The sequence below is a fragment of the Phyllobates terribilis genome, unplaced genomic scaffold, assembly GCF_046119375.1.
Source record: "Phyllobates terribilis strain yellow unplaced genomic scaffold, ASM4611937v1 Scaffold_12__6_contigs__length_324123572, whole genome shotgun sequence".
Taxonomy (NCBI): Eukaryota; Metazoa; Chordata; class Amphibia; order Anura; family Dendrobatidae; genus Phyllobates; species Phyllobates terribilis.
In genome coordinates this window covers 9022704-9046146 of record NW_027362772.1, presented here as the reverse complement: position 1 = coordinate 9046146, position 23443 = coordinate 9022704, and the positions used below count along the sequence as shown (strand labels likewise).

The following is a 23443-nucleotide window of genomic DNA, read 5'->3' as shown; positions in this document are numbered from 1 at the left end:
TGTCCACATCTGAGGGACCGAGGGCTGGCTATTGTGCTTAGACGGGGTTGATAAGGGTGTCCCCGGCAAACTGCCGGTCTGTGAGGAAGATGCAGGCGGACATGTTAGGTTGCCTTGATCCAAAGGTGGTGCTATCGATGTCGGACAGCGCTCAACACCAGCTGGTGTTCCCACCTCCAAAGAAAATGATGACCTGCCAATCACGCTGGCTGTTGCGGGTAGAGAGGTGGCAGGTCTGCGCCCCAAAACAGGTGTGACTGCTGTCCCCCCAGTCACAGAGGATGAAGAGGCCGCGGATGCACAAGATATGGCAGACGGTGGTTGGCCCGGCCGGCTAGGCCGCATTGTAGCACACTGAGCTTCCCACTGCAACTTATGCTTCATGTCCATGTGCCGGTTCATGCATGAAGTACTCAAACTATGTATTTTTTGGCCTCTACTTAGCTTTTGCTGACAAATGTTACAGATAACACGAGTTGGGTCATCTTTATCGATCTGAAAAAATGCCCAGGCTATGCAAGGCTTAGCACCCATGCAACCTGAAGAGCCACCACGACTTGTGGTGAGAGGCAGAGTTGTGTTTGAGGATGCAGTTGTTGACGTGCTTCCAGTACTACGTCTCTGTCCAGGAAGGCGCAACCTGACCTCGTCGTCACTAGCATCTTCCTCCACCTCCTCTGCTGACCTCATCTCTTGGCTGACTGTGGGTTGACAGTAAGTTTGATCTCCAACCTCATCATCATCACCCTGTGCGTTATCACACCCGTCGTCCTCAGAGCCAACCTGTTCCTGCCCTGACAAAAAACTAAAGTTGTCGCTCCAATCAGGTATTTGAGTCTTATCATCGTCTTCCTCATTGTCTCCACCAACAGGAGTTACAGTTTGGGAATGAGGGTCTACATTATGGTCAGAACCTTCTGCGTCTGGTCCTGGATCCGACTCATAAAGATTCTGGGCATCAGTGCAGATCATTTCCTCGTCTGGATTCACAGAAGCGCTGGAGTCGACCTCTGATTCCCAGGCTATAGTATGAGTAAACAGCTCTGCAGACTCAACCATCTGTTCTACCTCATACTCAGACGGGCAGCTGGAGATTTGGGAGCTGTGAGGAAGCAAGTGCGATTGGGGTGACACCTTTGAGGACTGGAGTATTTGTGATGTTGAAGTTGATGTGGAGGAGAGCCCACTTAAAGGAGCACTTGATATCCGTTGAAGCACCTGCTGTTTTTGTGCCTCATCTGGAATTTGTAGCGATTGGCGTGGCCGTAAGAAAGGGATCTTATCACATTGTCCGCTAAAAGAAGTAGACATTTTAGTTTGGCTGGAAGATGGTCTTTCTTCTGCAGATGTTACTGTTGCTTTAACACCTACCCCACGGACACAACCTTTTTTCCCCTTCCCAACACGCCTATTCCCCTTTCCACCAGCAGCAGGCCTTTTTCCACTCATTTTGGTGGTTAACTAATTCACAACTCTGGTGTTGTTTGCACAAAAAAACAATGGATGGTAACCGAGCAGAGCTGAGTGGCCAAACTGTGGTATTAGGCCAAAACTATTGGCTGGGTTAGATGCAGAAAAAAATTATATTCAGTTTGCAACCTGATGGAGGTCTGTATAGATGGATTAATAGAACAAGACCCACACACAGCTAGAAGCCCAATATTTTTTCAGAGGTAGATGCAGAAAAAAATATATTAAGTTTGCAACCTGATGGAGGTCTGTATAGATGGATTAATAGAACAAGACCCACACACAGCTAGAAGCCCAATATTTTTTCAGAGGTAGATGCAGAAAAAAATATATTCAGTTTGCAACCTGATGGAGGTCAGTATAGATGGACTAATACAACAAGTCCCACACACAGCTAGAAGCCCAATATTTTTTCAGAGGTAGATGCAGAAAAAAATATATTCAGTTTGCAACCTGATGGAGGTCAGTATAGATGGACTAATACAACAAGTCCCACACACAGCTAGAAGCCCAATATTTTTTCAGAGGTAGATGCAGAAAAAAATATATTCAGTTTGAAACCTGATGGAGGTCAGTATAGATGGACTAATACAACAAGTCTCACACACAGCTAGAAGCCCAAATATTTTTTCATGATTCGCAGGGAGTTAATAAACATCAGTCTCTCAGTCTCTCAAAGTTTGATGATCGTGCTGAAAATGATAGAGCCTGGAAATCGACCTTTCAAGCAGTAATGCAAGACCTCAACCTCACCGGCAAGGAACAACTGGATTTGCTGTTAACTGGTTAGGCCCTGAATCAATGGAGCGTATCAAGACAATAAGGGCAGTTCATGTGGACTATTCAGATGCAGGTCTTATTGCAGCTTGGGAGAGACTGGAGCAAACCTACGGCAGCTCAGAAGCCATAGAGTCAACCTTATTTAAGAGAATGCAAACTTTCCCAAAGATAACTAACAAGGACAATCAAAAATTTCAAGACCTGAGAGTGACCTGCTAAAGGAAATAGAATTGGCAAAATTAGACCCACGTCTTTCAGGACTGAGTTACCTTGATACTGCTCATGGCGTGAATCCAGTAGTGATAAAGTTGCCACACAGCATGCAGGGTAAATGGGCAGACCACGGCTCACGGTATAAAAGACTACATAATGTGTCTTTTCCTCCCTTTTCATATTTTTCCAGGTTCGTCAGTGATCAAGCTCGGAAGAAGAATGATCCCAGCTTCAACTTCACTGAACCTACTCCACCAGATTCATCGTCATCATCGACAAGGTAAGATAGCATTACCACCAAACGTAGAGCGTTAAGAGGCACAGTATTTGTGAGAGACTGACGTTCCACTTACAGCATCCTCCTTCACTAAAACAAATACTGTTGCTCCTAAAGTTATGGACAGTAACCGTATGTGCCCTATCCGCAAACGACCTCACCCACTTAAGGAATGTCGTGGACTCAGGGCAAAGACTTTGCAGTAACACAGAGATACTCTCAAGGAGCTTGGGATATGTTATAAGTGTGGCACCTCCTCAGACTACCTTGCTAAACACTGTAAGGCCGTCATTAAGTGCACTGAATGCAGTAGTGACAAACACGTTACATCCATGCATCCCACACCAGCTCCACACAATTCACAACCTTCTGCAGCATTCAACCCTGCTCAAAAGCATGGCGGAGAGCCACAAGTTCCAGCTGCAACTGCTGTTTCCTCCTCATGTATTGAAGTACAGTATGTGGAGAAGGGACTGGTCCTAAATGCTGTGCCAAAGTATGTCTGGTAAAATTATATCCAGAAGGACAACCTGACAAGGTCTCCAAAATATATGCCATAATAGATGAGCAAAGTAACAGGTCTCTAGCAAAGCCCAAACTGTTTGAGATCTTCAATATAAAAGGGACACCTGGTTCCATACACCCTCAACACTTGTTTGGTCGTATTGAGACTTCTGGTAACATAGTAACATAGTAGGTAGGAGTGCCTCTGGGTACATTATCTCTTCAATCAAGGGAAACGTGCACATACCCTTGCCAACTTTAATTGAATGTGACCAGATACCCGATAAAAGGGAAGAAATTCCCACTCCGGAAGCCACGCTTCATCACCTCCACTTGAGGCACCTAACGAAATTCCTCCTGTGGACATGAATGCTGATATTCTAATCCTACAAGGGAGGGACATTCCGAAGGTCCACAAGGTGCGCCAACAATGCAATGGCCCAGATGATGCTCCATACGCCCAAAGACTTGATCTAGGCTGGGTAATCGTCGGCAATGTATGTCTGGATAAGAGTCACAAGGCATCCGAAGTCAACTCCTTTAAAACGTATGTACTCCAAAATGGTTGCACAACTCACTTTAAACCATGCTCTCATCACTACAAAGTGAAAGAAAGGTTCTCCACCTTCATTAAAGAGCCTGACATAATTCCTACTCCCTATGGTGATGACTTAGGGAAAACAGTGTTTCCCACAACACAAGTTGACAAAAGGGTCGCCGTATCCATAGAAGACAATTATTAAAATAATGGACAGTGGATTCTTCAAGAACGAATCTGACCGGTGGGTTGCTCCCTTACCCTTCAAAGTTACAATGGCCAAGCTTCTTAACAACCGAGAACAGGCCTTATCCAGGTTCATCCCACTGCAGAGAACATTGAGAAACAAATGAAGGACCATTTCGTAGCCTTTATGGACAAGATATTTTGCAATGATCACGCAGAGCCAGCTGCACTCTTGCAAGCCAATGAAGAATGCTGGCATCTTCCTTCCTTTGGAGTATATCATCCAAGAAAACCTAAACAAATCAGAGTGGTGTTTGATTCAAGTGCCAAACATGATGGTGTATCTCTGAACGATGTTCTCCTCACTGTCCCCAACTTGACAAATAACCTGGTGGGAGTGCTCATGAGATTCAGAAAAGAGCCAGTCGCCATTACTGCTGACATCGAACAAATGTTCCATTGTTTCATCGTGTGACAAGATCACAGAAATTGTCTCCATTTTTTATGGCACTGAGACAATGACTCCAACAAGGAAATGGTTGAAAACCACATGAAGATGCACGTGTTGGGAAACAGTGCTTCTCTTGCAGTTGCTACATATGGCCTACGTAGGACTGCCTCAGATGGCGAATCAGAGTTTGGGAAGGCGGCCCACAGTTCATTGAAATGCATTTCTTCGTGGACAGTGGTCTCAAATCCCTGCCCACAGCAGAAGAAGCCATGGATCTGCTCAAACAGACACAAGGTATGCTTTCTAAAGTTCATTTAAGATTGCATAAAATTGCCTCCAATAGTGCTGTTGTCATGAAGGCCTTTCACCCTAATGATCATGCTGCAGAATTCAGAGACTTGAATCTAGACTCAGATAATCCACCAGTACAGAGAAGCCTGGACTTGAGATGGAACTTGTTAAAGGACTCCTTCAGCTTTCAGGTTATTGGTGAAGAAAAACCATTTACTAAGCGTGGGGTTCTGTCAGTGGTGAACAGTCTATACAATCCACTAGGATTTGTTGCACCCCTGACTATACAAGGCAAGCTTCTGTTAAGACAACTCTCAGCGTCTATTAAGGACTGGGATGTACCACTCTCTGCTGACAAACAACTAAAGTGGAAGACATGGAGGGAATCTCTTTGTGCCTTGGATAAAATCCACATACCACGTTGTAACACTCCAGCATCCCTTGCTACGAGTCAAAGGAAAGAGATTCATATATTCTCTGATGCCTCTACTGAAGCTATTGCAGCTGTTACCTATTTGAAGGTTATACACTCTAATCAATGAAGCCCATGTTGGATTTCTATTTGGAAAGGCTAAATTGGCTCCTAAACCCGAGCACACCATACCCAGATTTGAGCTCTGTGGGGTTGTACTAGCCATTGAGATTGCAGACGTCATACAGAGTGAACTAGCTATTCACGTGGATGACACAAGATTCTACACAGACAGCAAGGTTGTTCTGGGCTACATATACAACCAGACAAAACGCTTCTATGTCTATATCAGTAACCGCATTGAAAAGATCAGGAAATCCTCCAAACCTGAACAATGGCAGTATGATCCATCCCATCTTAACCCTGCTGACCTTGCTACTAGGCCAGGGTCTGTTGGTGCTTTTGCAAATTCTTCTTGGTTAACCGGACCGGAGTTCCTTCTCAGTCAGTGTGAAGAGACTGCCGTTGAAGACAGCTTCAGCCTTCAGGATCCAGACGTTGACCCAGAGATTCATCCTGATGTCAGCACCCTCATCACCACTTCCAAGGAGAAGGTTGGCCTGGACTGTCGGCGATTTGATCGCTTCTCCAGATGGACAAGGATTGTTCGTGCCATTGCAATAAACTTGGAACCGTTCCTAGCCCACCTGGAGACTCTGTGTCTGGCAACAAATATCAGAGACGTTGGAAACACGTACAACATCTGGCTAACTGTTTCTGGAGTAGATGGAAGATGGAGTACCTTACTCTCCTACAAACAAGAAGAAAATGGCAACAAGTAAAACCAAGCTTACAAATAGGAGATCTTGTCCTCGTGAAAGACCAGAAGGTGGAAAGAAACGCATGGCCTATGCGACTTATATCAAAAACCAGTCAAAGCAAAGATGGCAAGGTACGCAAAGTGGAAGTGACAGTCATGAAGCAAGATGACCCCAAATCTTTCATTAGACCTAGATCAGAGGTTATCTTACTTATGTCGGTTGAGAATTAACAACTATCCATTCAACCAGATGGAACTTTCAAGGAACTTTCGGACCACTTAAGACACTCATTTCATTGCAACCAGGAACTTAAACCATTGGATTACAATTGGGTTGGAAACAGTTTGGCCTAGTGTGGCTTCTCCAATCCGAAGATGGGTTATCCTTTGGATTACTTCAGGAACTGTTATAGACATTTGTCTACCTCGTTTATATGTTATTGTTGCATTGCATGCAATGTTTTTATCTTTCAGATTGAGGTATCCCTCAGGGTACTTCAGGAAAGCACCTCCTCCTCAAAACTGTTAAAATAGTAAAATTCAGGGATTTCAGACGGGGAGTGTGCTGTTAGCTAATTGTTTGCAGAGACTTTCAGCCATTACAGGAACATTTTCCTAATGTTTCATGGTTTTACCATATATTGTATTTGTTGTACTTTGCTGCCATCTACTGGCCGTTGTTATAATACGTTGCTTATGTATCACCACTATTTTACCCATAAGACCTTTCTGTCTGCAACTCCTCCTATCGTCCTTCCTCCACTTCTTTCTTCTCTCAGTGCCATCTTAGACAACACATGCTACAGGTCTGGATAAGGATTCTCTCTTTACCTCTACCTGGCGCTGGCGCTTCTAATATCAATACTAACTTCTATGGCATCTTCATCCATTTACCTTCCCTGACCTCTCACCTCATCTCATCAAGGTACTGTGAATAAAACCTGCTGAAATTCATAATTGCATCACCCTTCTGGACTAACACAAGGAGTTCATAAAAATAGAAGCACAGGTTTGTGAGTAACGCTATCTGCCATTGCTTATACAGAGATCCACGTTCACATCCCTAAGACATATCTCACCCACGTAAGTCGGTGGCAGAATAATACATACTGCATAACGGGAATTACACTGTGTGGGGCATCATACATCCTGCATAAGGAGCATAATGGGGGCATTACACTGTGTGGGGGCATCATACATACTGCATAAGGGGCATTACACTCTGTGGGGCATCATACATCCTGCATAGGGGGCTTAATGGGGGCATTACACTGTGTGGTGGCATCATACATCCTGCATAAGGGGCATCAAACATACGGCATTAGGAGCATAATGGGGGCATTACACTGTGTGGGGGCATCATACATACTACATAAGGGGCATAATGGGGGGATTACACTGTGTGGGGGCATCATACATACTGCATAAGGGGCATAATGGGGGCATTACACTGTGTGGGGGGCATCATACATCCTGCATAAGGGGCATAATGGGGGCATTACACTGTGTGGGGGCATCATACATCCTGCATACGGTGCATAATGGGGGCATTACACTGTGTGGGGGCATCATACATCCTGCATAAGGTGCATAATGGGGGCATTACACTGTGGGGGCATCATACATCCTGCATAAGGAGCATAATGGGGGCATTACACTGTGGGGGGCATCATACATCCTGCATAAGGGGCATAATGGGGGCATTACACTGTGGGGGGCATCATACATCCTGCATAAGGGGCATAATGGGGGCATTACACTGTGTGGGGCATCATACATCCTGCATACGGTGCATAATGGGGGCATCATACATCCTGCATAAGGTGCATAATGGGGGCATTACACTGTGGGGGCATCATACATCCTGCATAAGGAGCATAATGGGGGCATTACACTGTGGGGGGCATCATACATCCTGCATAAGGGGCATAATGGGGGCATTACACTGTGGGGGGCATCATACATCCTGCATAAGGGGCATAATTGTAAAATATTAATCTCTTATGATATAAAAAAATATTACATATAAGCTCTCCAAAGCTTTGGGTAGTTTCAGAGTGTGACAGAGGTTATTCTGAGAAACTTGGCAGGCGCACCTGTTCTGTACATCAAATCTATAGGACTCGTTGTCAACATGGGTTATTTGGAGATAACTAATGATGAAAAGTCCTTAGCCATATGTTTGAAATATGCCAACATGAAGTAATGGTACACAGTCGAAAATACATACTCTATTATAGGTATAGAAGTTACTGCCATATCAGCAAACCACCATATTGGGTTATGTAACTGTAAAAATAATCTCCAATGTATGTCTATGAGGCAAGATGGTATATAAGGAGAGGCATCAGTATGGTGGGTAGATTCTCATACCTTGAGGTCTCCACCACGGACCATCACATACTGCCAAAACTGGATATGTAAGAACTTATAATTGTCTCTATTAACCTGATACTTCTTTTGTTGTGTGCTATGAACTATTATTTTCTTTCTATTTTTTTGTAATCACCTTTTTGAATGAACATTAAATAAGCTTTTGTTTTATCCACACAATTCAAAGACTGATTTCCTTTTTATCCTCACTGTGCCCTTATCCAAGATAAGGAAGTGTTAAATTTTTCTAACATTAATGGCGAGCCATAGCCAGCTCTGATTTTTTTGAGTGGAATTCTTCCTCTAGTACAAACCGGGGGGAGGAGAAAGCTAAAAATATACTTGTACAAGTCTCAGGAATTCCACATTCACAAGGATCGGACGGAATCTACTGGACAGTGAGGAGTGAAGTTTGTCTCCAAAGCATACAACCACGTGGGGGTCAGCGGAGCACGGAAAAGTCACCATCCATTGACGGTTGGATCAATCCAGGAGAGGAAAAGCCATTCCATAGGTGAGAAATGGATTTTATTCATGAATATTCTAAGAAAAGTAACATACAGTTTAAGTTTGTTCATAGCCATACAGACGCACAATTGTGGTCTAGTTTATATACCCAATGTGAAGCAGAGAATCTTAGCATTGATAAAAGGTTTTTTTCTGTAAAAAAGTTACAGAGAAAGCTTCAAAATGTAATGCATATGGTCCGTGTGTACAATAATTTGGTTTTTGAAAAAACTGACACACAAGCACACAAAGCATGCATTATCACACAAGACATCAGTCATTCTGACAAACAGGTAGACACACAAGACATCAGTCATACTGACACACAAGACACTGACGGGGATTACTTTGATTGTCCAAATTGTTTGATTTTGGCAGAACATATTGAACAATTGGAGGATCAAATTGATACCAGGACAGAGTTATTGTCCAAATTACACCAAGACATAAAAAAGGTTTCTGTAAATACAAGATCAAATAGTAAAAGTGAAGATAGTGCCTCCACATCATTTATACCAGAGACACAAGATTTTGAAATTTCAGGGGAAGATTTACAGGGAGTTGAACTACAAAGGAAAAAGTTACATGACAGAGCAGCACGAATCAATCTTAAAATACACGATCAATTGATGAAAATTGTAAAAGACATCCCTAAGTACAATGAGAAGGTGGATGCTTTTGATAATGCAGACATTTTTGAATCTAATACAGATAAGTTCAATCTTAATGATGAACAAAAAAACAAGGCATTCAAAGTCTGGTTGCCTTCTCATATGGCCAAAAGGTTACAAGTCACGCCCAAACTTAATGATGGTAATGTCACGGGTGTGTTGCCACGAAGATCGTCACGAGTACACAGCCTGACTTCTCGCAGCTGACTTGTTGGTGCTTTGTGTTTTCTCGGCAGTGTAGGAGTTAATTCTCTCTCTCTCTGGGCTAGCTGAGGTCCAGCCTCGCCCAGCTGCAATCAATGCTTCTTTAGTGAGACTCCTTTATATTCCTGCAGGTCTTTTTGGGAGGTGTCGGTGAAAGCTTTTCATTCAGACTTACAGAGCGGATCGTGGTGTTTGGAGTTGCTGAGATAAGTGTATTTGGAAGTGTGTTTTCCCTTTCCTCGCTTTATCATTTATCTCCTTTCCCGTTGGTGTTCCCTCTGTTGTAGTTGTTTAGAAGTTGTATGCAAGGTGGTTTTGGTTTTTCCCTTGTACTGTCTCGTTCGTCTAAATACTGTGTGTGGGCATATTATTTCTGGTTCCCTATTGTTGTGATCGGGGTCCTTCTCAGGACTAGATTACTGAGGTGCAGGGATCTTCAGGAGGTAGGGGTTACGCTGGCGGCCTGGACCTCTGTACCTTTAACAGTACCTCCAGGATGAGGGATTAGTCAGGGCCCCAGCTTAGGGTCAGCTTAGGCCCCCTACCTCCAGTATTCTGTGACAGTGTGACATTTTCACCGACCATCTTAGTTTTTCTCCAGCTACCATGGATCCAGTAGCCGGTCTAGCTCGGCAGTTGCAGAGTTTGTCCATGGGGCTGGCGGACGTTAGGTCCAAGGTTTTGCATCCTCTGGAGCAAGCCGGACCAGAACCTAAAGTAGCTCTCCCTGACAGGTTCACTGGGGGGCGGGACAAGTTTTTTGTTTTCCGGGAGGCATGCAAATTGTACTTTCGGCTGCGGCCTCGGTCATCGGGCAGTGAAGAACAAAGGGTGGGAATTGACATCTCGCTCCTACAAGGGGACCCACAATCTTGGGCGTTCTCTCTTCCCCCAAGCTCCCCGGTTCTCCAGTCAGTGGATAGGTTTTTCGCTGCTCTGGGACTCGTATATGATGACCCAGATCGGATCTCCCTTGCTGAGTCTAAGTTACGTAGGATTCAGCAGGGAGATCGTCCGGCGGAGGAATTCTGTTCGGAGTTCCGTAGGTGGGCCACAGACACCCAGTGGAATGACCCGGCTCTTAGGAGCCAGTTTTGTCATGGTTTATCCGACAAATTACAGGATGTGTTGGCACAGTATGACTCTCCCGCGTCACTGGAAGCCGCTATGGCCCTTGCTATTCGCGTTGACAGACGGCTTCGGGAGAGGTGCGGGATAACTCTACCCCCTGTAATGTCTCCACCTCCTACAAGGTCCCCTCATATGGTGGTTCCCCTGGTCAGTCCGGAGGAGCCTATGCAATTAGGAGGGACATCATTTCGGGGAAGGGGACCGGTGGTGCGCCATAAGACAGGAAGGTGTTTTCTCTGCGGGAAAAAGGGACATTTTATTGGGGGGTGTCCATCCCGTCCCTTGCAGAGTAAAGAGTCGTCGAAAAAACTGTTGATCCCAGGTTGTGTGGTGGACGGCAATCTGGGAGTAGGTATTTCGTCCCTAGGTTCGTCTCAGTTTCTCGTACCGGCGGAGGTGGTGGTGGGTACGAGAACTGAGAGGATATCTGTTCTTCTGGATAGTGGGGCCGGGGCTAATCTGGTTGATGCTCGGTTTGCCCGGGTTCAAGGTATGCGATTGAGTGAGTTGGCTAAACCCATCCCCATATTCTCGATCGATGCCAGACCTCTCGGTCAGGGAAGTTTTTTGCAAGCTGTGCATGGCGTAAAACTTCAAGTGGGGGCAATACATAAAGAACTGTTGTCTTGCTACGTGTTGGAGGGTCTTCCCACTCCTATAGTGTTGGGCCTTCCTTGGTTAGCTAAGCATAACCCGGTTATTAATTGGCAAACCAGAGAGATAAGCCAATGGAGTAAATTCTGTAATAAAAACTGCATGAACACGGTCATCGGTGCGGTTACTCCTTGGGTCTTACCTCCATTTCTGGCGGACTTTGAGGATGTATTCTCGGAGAATGGGTGTCAGGAACTACCTCCTCATCGCGTGTATGACTGTTCTGTAAAACTGCTCCCTGAGGCCAAGTTACCTAAAGCTAGGTTGTATAACCTTTCTGGTCCTGAGAGGCAGGCCATGAAGGATTATATTTCTGAAAGTCTGGCTAAGGGGCATATTAGACCTTCATCTTCTCCGGTGGCCGCGGGGTTCTTCTTTGTTAAGAAGAAAGATGGAGGCCTACGCCCTTGCCTGGATTTCCGTGAACTTAATCGGATTACGGTCCGAGATCCGTATCCGCTCCCACTTATTCCCGATCTCTTTAATCAGATCGTGGGCGCCAAATGGTTCTCTAAGTTGGATCTCAGGGGGGCGTACAATCTGATTAGGATGAAGGAGGGGGATGAGTGGAAGACGGCTTTTAACACTCCGGAGGGGCATTATGAGAACCTTGTCATGCCATTCGGTCTGACTAATGCCCCGGCGGTGTTTCAACACTTTGTTAATGATATTTTTCGCCACCTGGTGGGACAGTTTGTTGTCATATATCTGGATGATATCTTAATTTACTCGCCGGATCTGGTGTCTCATCAGGAGCACGTTAGACAGGTGTTACAGATCTTGCGGGATAATAAACTGTATGTCAAGTGGGAAAAGTGTGTGTTCGCCGTACAGGAACTCCAGTTTTTAGGCTTCCTGGTTTCAGCGTCCGGTTTTCGTATGGACCCTGGGAAAGTGCGGGCAGTTCTTGAGTGGGATCGGCCGGAGAATCTTAAGGCACTACAACGTTTCCTGGGGTTTGCTAACTATTACCGGAAGTTCATTCGTAATTTCTCGTCCATGGTTAAGCCTCTCACAGACATGACTAAAAAGGGGACGGATTTTTCTAGGTGGTCTGACAAGGCTTGTCAAGCATTCTCCTCCTTGAAAAAATGTTTTGCCTCGGCACCCATACTCATTCAACCTGATGCGTCTCAGCCATTCTTTGTAGAGGTAGACGCTTCCGAGGTAGGGGTGGGAGCAGTATTGTCACAGGGTTCGTCCCCTGGTAAGTGGCATCCGTGCGCCTTTTTCTCTAAAAAATTGTCGTCCGCTGAGAGGAATTACGATGTCGGCAATAGGGAACTCTTGGCCATTAAGTTAGCTTTTGAGGAGTGGCGCCATTTTTTGGAGGGGGCAGTTCATCCGGTCACCGTCATCACCGATCACAAGAACCTGCTATATCTGGAGTCCGCTAAACGTCTGAATCCCAGACAAGCTAGGTGGTCATTGTTTTTTACCAGGTTTAATTTCGTCGTTACATATCGTCCTGGGTCTAAAAATGTAAAGGCGGATGCCTTATCTCGTAGTTTCCCTGGGGCCGGGAATACGGACGACCCGATTCCTATTCTTCAGGAGGGGGTGGTGGTTTCGGCAGTATGCTCTGAGCTGGAGGAGGAGATATTGGAGGCTCAGGGAGACGCCCCTGTTGGACCTCCGGGGAGACTGTTCGTTCCAGATCAGTTGCGACAAAAGGTGATCGAGGCACACCATAACTCAGTTTTTGCAGGACACCCGGGGAGTAAAGCAACTGTGGATCTCCTCTCGCGTCGGTTTTGGTGGCCTAACTTACATAAAGAGGTGGTAACTTTTGTCGCGTCCTGTGGGGTTTGTGCGCGCTCTAAGACCTCACATACCCGTCCGTCTGGGGCCCTCTTACCTTTGAAGATCCCGGAGCGTCCTTGGACTCATCTGTCTATGGACTTTATTACTGACCTCCCTCCGTCTTCGGGTAAAACGGTCATACTCGTTGTAGTGGACAGGTTCAGCAAGATGGCACATTTTATCGCTCTTCCGGCTCTCCCTAATGCTAAAACTCTTGCGCAGGTGTTCATTGGGGAGATTGTGAGGCTTCACGGGGTACCCTCCGAGGTGGTGTCTGATCGGGGGTCTCAGTTTGTGTCCAAGTTCTGGAAGGCGTTTTGTGCACGGCGGGGGATGCATTTGTCATTCTCGTCGGCTTTTCATCCTCAGACCAATGGTCAGACGGAACGTATGAACCAGAGCTTGGAGACATATCTTCGGTGTTTTGTGTCAGAGAACCAGGAGGACTGGGCTTCTTTCCTACCTCTGGCAGAGTTTGCTCTCAATAATAGGCGGAGCGAGTCCACTGGTAAGTCCCCGTTTTTTGGGGCATATGGTTTTCACCCCCAGTTTTGTACTTTCAGTAGGGGGGGCTCTTCGGGGGTTCCGGAGGAGGAACGATTTTCCTCATCTCTCGCTTCAGTATGGAGAGGGGTGCTGAAGAATCTGAATACTATGGGGAACCGATACAAACGTATGGCTGATAGGAGGAGAGTGTCTGGTCCGGACCTAAGTGTGAACGATCAGGTATGGTTGTCTACCAGGAATATTAAACTTAAGGTTCCCTCCTGGAAACTGGGTCCCAGGTTCATCGGGCCGTACAGAATCAGTTCTGTTATTAATCCGGTGGCATTCCGTCTTGACCTCCCCCCTACGTTTAAAATTCACAACGTGTTTCACAGATCATTGCTTAAGAGGTATGTGGCGCCGGTGGTACCGTCACCTTTACCTCCCCCTCCTGTGGTTGTCAATGGTAACTTGGAGTTCCAGGTATCGAGGGTCATTGATTCACGCTTTAATCGCCGGTCCCTTCAGTACTTGGTTCATTGGAAGGGGTATGGTCCTGAGGAGAGGATGTGGGTTCCTGCGTCGGATATTAACGCAGACCGATTAGTTCGGGCCTTCCACACGACTCACCCGGATAAACCTGGCCCTGAGGGTCCAGAGGCCCCTCGTAGAAGGGGGGGTACTGTCACGGGTGTGTTGCCACGAAGATCGTCACGAGTACACAGCCTGACTTCTCGCAGCTGACTTGTTGGTGCTTTGTGTTTTCTCGGCAGTGTAGGAGTTAATTCTCTCTCTCTCTGGGCTAGCTGAGGTCCAGCCTCGCCCAGCTGCAATCAATGCTTCTTTAGTGAGACTCCTTTATATTCCTGCAGGTCTTTTTGGGAGGTGTCGGTGAAAGCTTTTCATTCAGACTTACAGAGCGGATCGTGGTGTTTGGAGTTGCTGAGATAAGTGTATTTGGAAGTGTGTTTTCCCTTTCCTCGCTTTATCATTTATCTCCTTTCCCGTTGGTGTTCCCTCTGTTGTAGTTGTTTAGAAGTTGTATGCAAGGTGGTTTTGGTTTTTCCCTTGTACTGTCTCGTTCGTCTAAATACTGTGTGTGGGCATATTATTTCTGGTTCCCTATTGTTGTGATCGGGGTCCTTCTCAGGACTAGATTACTGAGGTGCAGGGATCTTCAGGAGGTAGGGGTTACGCTGGCGGCCTGGACCTCTGTACCTTTAACAGTACCTCCAGGATGAGGGATTAGTCAGGGCCCCAGCTTAGGGTCAGCTTAGGCCCCCTACCTCCAGTATTCTGTGACAGTGTGACAGGTAATGAATTAACACATAGTACAAAAGAAGACAGACTTAGACAATTGCTGGTATTTACCACAGGAGACACGCCCTCAGTTGACATTTTGAATCAATTGAGTGCGAGTATCCATGAAGACCCATTTGCTTTTTTGGTCAAGTTTGAACAGGCCTATAGAATGGTGATGCCTGTTGGGTCTAATGAGGAATTGGCATCCATGATCAAATTATATGTATCAAAATTCAAGTACCTAGATCCTGTATCAGTGCAATTGGCTAGTGTTCTGGCATCATTGCAGGAGGCAACGGCTTTTATTGACAAAATTAGGAGATCCATGAAGCGGAATCAGGTCAAGGCAAAAATAGCTGTAGTTCATGAGGAAAAAGATAGACAACTGACATTAGATAGAACTCAACCAAGACTTAAATCCACTTTAACATCTAGGAATAGAGATTACACTGAGCATAGAGGTAAAAATATCACACAAAGGAACAATGTTCATTGTTATTTTTGTGGTATACCTGGACACTTGAAGTGGCAGTGCAGAAAATTCTTGAGAGCAGAATCAGAGGCAGGTACATCGGGGACAGGTAAACTTGGAAGAGAAAACGGACTTATTCCAAAATCTTCCAACAGACCTTCTGCCCCTCCATTCAATTCTCTCACATCTCCTCGCACTGACACCACACAGACACAGTCACCATATGCTCCATTAATCAGACAGATCAGAGAGATGACAGTGAAGGAGTCAAATTGCAGGGACAGTGCTTGTAAAAGAGACACTGGTTTGCTCCCATCTCCATCTCTCTGACTAGCAAAGAACGCTCCCACACCCCATCCATTGGAATTTGTGACGAGAGTAACCTTAGATGATTGTGGCCGACCATTTGTCAAGGTGATTCTGGCAGAACAGAGTGCTGTGTTTCTGATTGATACCGGGGCACAATTAAGTGTTACCAACCTTAATTTGATGGTAAACCCAGAATCTCCAAGTTGTAATATCATAGGATTCAGCGGAAAAGGAAAAACAAAAGCAAAGCTTGTTTCTAATGTTATGTTGGAAATACCAGGTTCTTTCAAAACAGGAATTGACATTTGGCACTGTCGTGATTCTGAGAATATACTTGGCACAGATTTTATGCAGAGATTCGGATGGGTAATTGATCTAGGGAATCAAGTGATCTGGAAAGATTCTAATGGACGCAAACCTGTTGTCATTGACCCTAGTGAATATAGCCATGTTGGAAGTATTTGCTTGAATGATGTTGTGTCATCAGATCATTTGTGGCCTGAAACTGGTGGTGATGAGGTACTGACCGAAATTGTACAATGCTTTCCTTCTCTTTGGGCTCAGTTCAGAAATGAGGTGGGTACAATGAAGGATGTGATTGTGAATGTAGACGGACGAGACCCTCCTCCGCAGCGTCAGTATAAATTGCCTCCAGATTCAATTGATTCTATGTCTAAGATCATACAGGAATTGCTAGCTCAAGGTGTCATACGTAAGGCTAACTCTGTAAGTAACAATCCTTTATGGTGTGTATTGAAATCTGATGGTACATATCGAATGATATTGGATTTGCGGATGTTTAATAAACATACTCCTAACGTAGCTCCCATTGTTGCTGATACTCATGATATGATGGCAAGGCTAAATGCAAAGGCAAAATATTTCTCTGTGCTAGACATTAGTAATGGTTTTTTCAGTATACCTCTTGAAAAGAGTTGTCAGTACAAGTTTGCATTTACTTTCTTGGATGAGCAATATTTGTTTTGCAGGTTACCGCAAGGAGCACATTTGTCACCTAGTGTTTTTCATCAGGCGTTGGCAAAGGTATTATCTAGATTTTCTAGGCCTGATTGCATACTACAATATGTGGATGATATTCTGTTGTCTACTGAGGATAAGGAGTCACATGTTTCTCTTTTGGCAGAATTGTTTGAACTGTTGTATGACGCAGGGTTGAAATTGAACACTAAAAAAGTCAAATTGATGCAGACCGAGGTGAGATTTTTGGGAGTTTTACTGAGTCCAGGAAAAAGACAGCCATTGCAGGAGAGAATAGAGGCAATCGCATCACTTCCAATCCCAAACACACACAAGGCTTTGCGACATTTTTTAGGTCTTGTAAACTATTCTAGGGATTTCATTGAGAATTTTGCTGAAAAGGCAAGGCCTTTGTACGATCTTTTGAAAGGTGAAAATACTGATTATTTTGGTCCCTGGGGTGATGAACAACAAACCTCATTTGAACAAATGAAAATGAATTTACAGAATGCACCTGCTTTGTCCACAGTAGATCCTTCAGCTCCATTTGCTCTACAAGTTCACACATCAGAGACAGCGGTGTCGGCTGTTCTGTTACAATTGCAGGCAGAAGAGTGGAGAATTTTGGGCTATTTTTCTAAGCTTCTCTCACCTGTTGAAAGAGGTTTCGAAATTTGTGCGAGACATTTGGTAGGCGTCTACTTTGCAGTCAAAGCAACTGAACACATTGTTGGTTTTAACAAAATCATTCTGCAAACTCCTCATTCTACACTAAAACTTCTCTTTGAGAAAAATATCCCAGGTGTGTCACATCAGAGATTTGCCCATTGGTTACTGTCATTATCTCCCAATCAAATTGAGGTAGATTATAAGGCCAAATATGTTCTTCCTCAGTTGATGCAATATGAAGGGCAAACTCATGATTGTCTCCAGTCTTTTCAGGATCCAAGTCCATCACTTTTCAGACGGAAGGCAGAGGTAACAGATGAAGCAGTTTTTGTAGATGGTTCCCGATTCTATTCAGATGGGCACTATTATACAGGATATGCCATTTTTTATCCCACAAGAGGACAGGTGGTAAAGCATAAGTTACCGAGTCATTTTTCAGCTCAGAGGGCAGAGCTAGAAGCAGTAAAAATGGTGCTACAGCTGAATGAGGCTGACGATCAGTGTCCCATTGTGATCTACAGTGATAGCTCCTATGTTGTGAGATCACTGACAGATTATCTGCCAGTTTGGGAAAAAAGAGGCTATGTAGATTCTTCTAACAAGACTCTTGTACATAGCGACACACTGAAAACAATTTTTGAAATAGCTTCAAAAACCCCTAATGGTTTTGCTATTGTCAAAGTTCCTGCCCATAAAAAGTCTGATGATGAATTATCTGTCGGAAATGCAACCGCAGATATGTTAGCCAAAGAGGCAGCCCTGACAGGAGAAGAAGTGTTTGAACCTGAACCTCTCAAGGTTTCAGCAGTTCAAAGAACAGACACGCATATCCCTTCTTTTGCGGAAGAGCAAGAAAAAGATACAACTCTTGTTGCTTCCCGGGTTGATCCAAAACCTCCCTTTGTTTGTGAAAACGGGGTTTTGTGTCATGACTTACACGGGGACTTGCGTCCTGTTGTACCAAAACATCTACAGGATGAGTTTACAAGATACAATCATGAAAGCTTGGGTCATTTGGGCCAACAGAAATTGTTAGGCATTCTCAGAGAGAAATTTTACTGGGAAAAGATGGAAGAGACTGTACAAAGTATTGTTCAATCATGTCTCATTTGTGCCCAAATTAATCCAAGACCAAAAGGACAGAAACCGCCACTACTGCGAATCGCACCTGCAGATGGTCCATGGTCTACATTACAAATTGACTACATTGGTCCATTACCATCAGGTAAAAATGGTCTCAGGTATGCATTGGTTGTAGTAGATGTTTTTTCTAAATGGGTTGAAATTTTACCTGTCAGGAAAGATGATGCTTTGTCTACAGCTAGAGCATTAGTTAATCATGTCTTTTGTACTTGGGGGATCCCAAGAATGATCACCTCTGATCGAGGAAGTCACTTCACAGGAAAGATCATGCGAGCAGTTTGTGCTATTCTAGGGGTGCAACAACAGTTTCATGTCCCCTATCATCCACAGTCTGCTGGTATTGTGGAAAGGATGAATAGAACAATAAAATCCAGAATTGCAAAAATGTTATTGGACAAAGGTAATACTTGGGTTGATGCAGTACCTTTTGTACTGTTGAGTGTTAGAGGAACAATTTCTTCTACAACTCAGTTTACGCCCTTTGAACTAATGACAGGAAGAAAAATGCCACTGATTTTCCCACATGAACCATTTTTGTCCACACCTCAAAAAGATGCTGTTGCAAGGTCCAAATGGTTGCAATTGTTGCAGGAAAACTTGAAAAGCATTCTTCCACATGCTGCATCAAGAATGCAGAGGATGGAGCCACCATATGAATCCAAATTCAAAAAAGGGGCTCTAGTCATGATAAAAACTTTCAGGAAGAGTGGACCTTGGGAAAGTAACTGGGAAGGTCCCTTTGAAATAATCGATACCATGGGACGAGTTATGATCCTAGTGCAACCAGCATCTAACATGGTTAAAAATACCCGCAGACAACAAAAAGTGTGGGTACATGTTGATCAATGCAAATTGTACATTGCAAAATAATGATACTGCATTTCTTTTAGGAAGAAATGGATTCCAATAAGAGCTGGAATACGGAATACCATGTCCTTGATGGAAGGGATTCTACACCAATCCTTCAAGAAAAGAAAAAGTTTCCCAGGAAAAGCTACTACCTGATGGGAACCACATTTCTGCTACTTTGTACTATTTCAATTGTGATCTACGCAGAAGACATTTTTTATCATGGAACGAATACTAGTGAAGTGAATGGACATATCAAAGGAACTTTACATTCACGGAAACCAAGAGGATCAAGTATACAAAATCTAATAGATGAAGACATACCGGATGATTCAGTAGATATTACTGGAAACATTTGCATGGGTTATGGTGTAGAATGCTGTATTGAACTACACTTCATACACGACACTAACATAATATTACATGTTGCCACAGGACCAAAGTCTAAATTTACACAGTTACAAGGAGATTATATACATAATAATAAGACAGGCACATGGGAATGCAATCCTACAGATGTGTTATACTGGAATATAGAGATAAGAGGTGAAGAGAAAGCTGTATGGTCGGGTGATATTACTAATGATATGCTCGTAAAAGGGACAGTTAGAACATCTGAAAGAGAGATTGTGTTAAAATCACAACTTTTTGGGAAAATTTTGGATCATTCATTACTTTCTATTACAGAAGGAGATGAAGATTGGGTAAAAACATGGAATTTCCAGATAACCAGAGAACCAGTACGAGTACAAGTATCTGTAGTTTTTACAGTAACAAATACTATCACTCCAGAAGTAAGGGTTGCACCACAAGCAGTACATAGTCAAGAAAATATGTCTCCTCTTCTATTAAAATGCAACACAAGGTTAGAGTTACCTCCCGAGTCTTTGTTAACATGGACCAGAAACAAATTATTTTTGGGAAGTTTTTCAAATGGTCCAACAAATGTTTTACATAGAAGTCAATACGGGAATGTGAGATGGCTGGATAAGAATTTTGTTTTTTCTCTAGAGAATCCATCTCCTAAGGATTCTGGACTTTACCAGTGTTGCGTTTTAACTAAAAATAATTACAAACAGTGCAAAGATGTAAATGTAAATGTTTGGTCAGCAGTAGATAATGTATGTACGCAGACAAGGTTTCAACCATCTACTCCTTTCCAAATCAATCAATTCCAATCTAAACCTCTATTAAGAGATGGAGTATTTATGACCATGATATGGACTTTCAATATGACTAACTGGAAAATATCTTCCAAATATCCCCAGTGTAAATCACATCTCATTAACATGGAGATGGGAATAGAACAATGGTTTGGGAAAAGAACTTCAACACAGGTTAGAAGTAAGAGGGGGATATTAGAAGGTATTTTGGGGGGATTAGGAACAGTGGGAAGTTTAATTAATACTATGGACATTCATACACTTAAATCAGATTTGGAAAATATTGGGTATGTTGGAGGTAAAGGAGTAAAAATTCAGAAAAGTTTGAATCAGCTCCTTGAAAAGATGGTTTTGAACACGGCTGCTGTGCTGGGATCTTCAGTGTCACATCTACAAGATGCTACTTTAGCTCTAGTAAAAAGTGAACAGGAATCCCAAGTGGCCAGAGCATGTCTAGAAATTCAGATTGAATATTCCACCAATCTGAAAATGATTGCACAGGCATTGCAAAGTGGAATTACACCTTTAGGAATAATGAGAAATTTGCCTACAGAATATAATTTTGCATTAAATCATACAGATTTGTGGGTAAATAAGTGGTTAGGATGTGAACAGAACATTTGTGTAGGAACATCACTAATCCCAATATCGGGAAGAGAAGAAACCATGGTTCCTATAACTGTTCTGGGCATTCCTGTTAGTAATACACAATTATTATATTATCAATTACAGTACACAGATTTTGCATTTGATGGTACAAACACTGAACAATTAGACATTTCTTCATGCTTACATTTTGTTTCTAAGGTAATGTGTCTACCTGGACAGGATAAAGTCATTTTCCATTCATGTTTTCACAATCATACCTCATGTCACGCTAGAGTTGAGAATGTGCGAACATTACATGATTTGGTGACTCCAATAAGTTCAAACAAAATTTGTTTCCAAGTTATGTCCGAAAAAGAAGTTGTTTCTGCATTCTTCTCCTCTTGTGTACATGCTGAAAATCTGACTATAGGCTTATATTGTATAGAAGGAGGTGTAAAAACTATCTCCAAGAAGGAAGGAAGTATTAACATTACGTCAATAGGGACAAGAAATCTGAAAATCCTTCCGATACAGTTCAATTTGTCTCAAATAAATAATTTCCCATGGGATATGTGGACAAATGAGATAAAGAAAGACAAGGGTTTGTTAAATTTATTAACAAAACAACTAAAAGAAGCTGAAATTGTATTCAGACATGAACAAGGTCGTTTAAATGATATTGAACATGAATGGACAAGTATGTCAGGCTCATCTTGGTGGAAAAATTTAGGGAAATCAGTTACTAGTTGGTCACAGTCTTCAGCGAAAATGGTAGCAGGAAATATATTAACAAATCCAATAATAATATTATTTATTTTGATATTTTTATGCATATTTTATCAGATTTTAATAACCTATAAAATTAAGAAGATATATAAAAAGATAAAGACAGAAATGAAAAAGGAGGATGATATTTTAAGAGAAATGCTAAAAAGAAATAATTAACTTTTTGAGTGAATTTTTAATTTTAATTTAGAAGTTTTTGGGAACTCAGATGATGTTCAATACAGGTGTCAATACAAGGTGTTCAGAATAAAGAATGAATGTGATACGAATGGTGAGAAAATGAGTTTAGGATTGATTATGATATTTCTTAAATCATAATCAGGGGGGACTGTAAAATATTAATCTCTTATGATATAAAAAAATATTACATATAAGCTCTCCAAAGCTTTGGGTAGTTTCAGAGTGTGACAGAGGTTATTCTGAGAAACTTGGCAGGCGCACCTGTTCTGTACATCAAATCTATAGGACTCGTTGTCAACATGGGTTATTTGGAGATAACTAATGATGAAAAGTCCTTAGCCATATGTTTGAAATATGCCAACATGAAGTAATGGTACACAGTCGAAAATACATACTCTATTATAGGTATAGAAGTTACTGCCATATCAGCAAACCACCATATTGGGTTATGTAACTGTAAAAATAATCTCCAATGTATGTCTATGAGGCAAGATGGTATATAAGGAGAGGCATCAGTATGGTGGGTAGATTCTCATACCTTGAGGTCTCCACCACGGACCATCACATACTGCCAAAACTGGATATGTAAGAACTTATAATTGTTTCTATTAACCTGATACTTCTTTTGTTGTGTGCTATGAACTATTATTTTCTTTCTATTTTTTTGTAATCACCTTTTTGAATGAACATTAAATAAGCTTTTGTTTTATCCACACAATTCAAAGACTGATTTCCTTTTTATCCTCACTGTGCCCTTATCCAAGATAAGGAAGTGTTAAATTTTTCTAACAATAATGGGGGCATTACACTGTGGGGGTCCTGTACTCTGAGAACAATACGTTTCCTCCCTTCCTGTCTCCATAGTTGGGTCGTATGTATCTGTTACAGGAAACAGAACAGAAACCTTAAGATTCTTATAAAGGGGCAACACAAGACCCCAAAAGAGCCTCCGTGCTGAAGGGGTTAATGCCCCCTGCACCCAGTAATGGGGGTCTCCACATACCTCCACCTGCAGAGCTGCCACCACATATATGGCTGTTGTGTGCGCACAGGAGCTGTGATGAGGTCACAGGAGGGGAGGAGTCAGGGGTCACATGATCAGGGGCCTCAGTGGATGCAGGACTCTGCTGTGCTGGTTGTCATGGTGCTGGATGAGCTGAAGTTTATGTGTGGGGTCAGGAGGGGTTTACAGTGTGGATGTAGCAGAGCCGCGTGTGTACGAGGTGTACGGAG

At 43.3% G+C, this 23443-nt stretch overlaps 2 protein-coding genes across 3 annotated transcripts in view; one reads left to right on the top strand and one right to left on the bottom strand.

Annotated features, from left to right (window-relative positions):
- The window catches only part of LOC141171872 (uncharacterized), a 400751-nt gene that overhangs the window by 92042 nt on the left and 285266 nt on the right, over positions 1-23443 (bottom strand). The gene's annotated exons all lie outside the window — the stretch shown is intronic.
- Positions 8500-22787, top strand: LOC141171876 (uncharacterized). Of its 2 annotated transcripts, none has more exons than XM_073655511.1 (2): positions 8500-8829; positions 19539-22787. In XM_073655511.1, the coding sequence occupies exon 2, from the start codon at positions 19541-19543 to the stop codon at positions 22187-22189; it is 2649 nt and encodes an 882-aa protein (XP_073511612.1). In that variant the 5' UTR covers positions 8500-8829; positions 19539-19540; the 3' UTR covers positions 22190-22787. The 2 variants fall into 2 exon arrangements, with proteins under 2 accessions (XP_073511612.1, XP_073511610.1); XM_073655509.1 differs by having other exon boundaries at positions 19535-22787.

Coding starts and splice junctions, on each gene's coding strand:
- LOC141171876 (XM_073655511.1), top strand. CDS start 19,541: ATGGATTCCAATAAGAGCTGGAATACGGAATACCATGTCCTTGATGGA.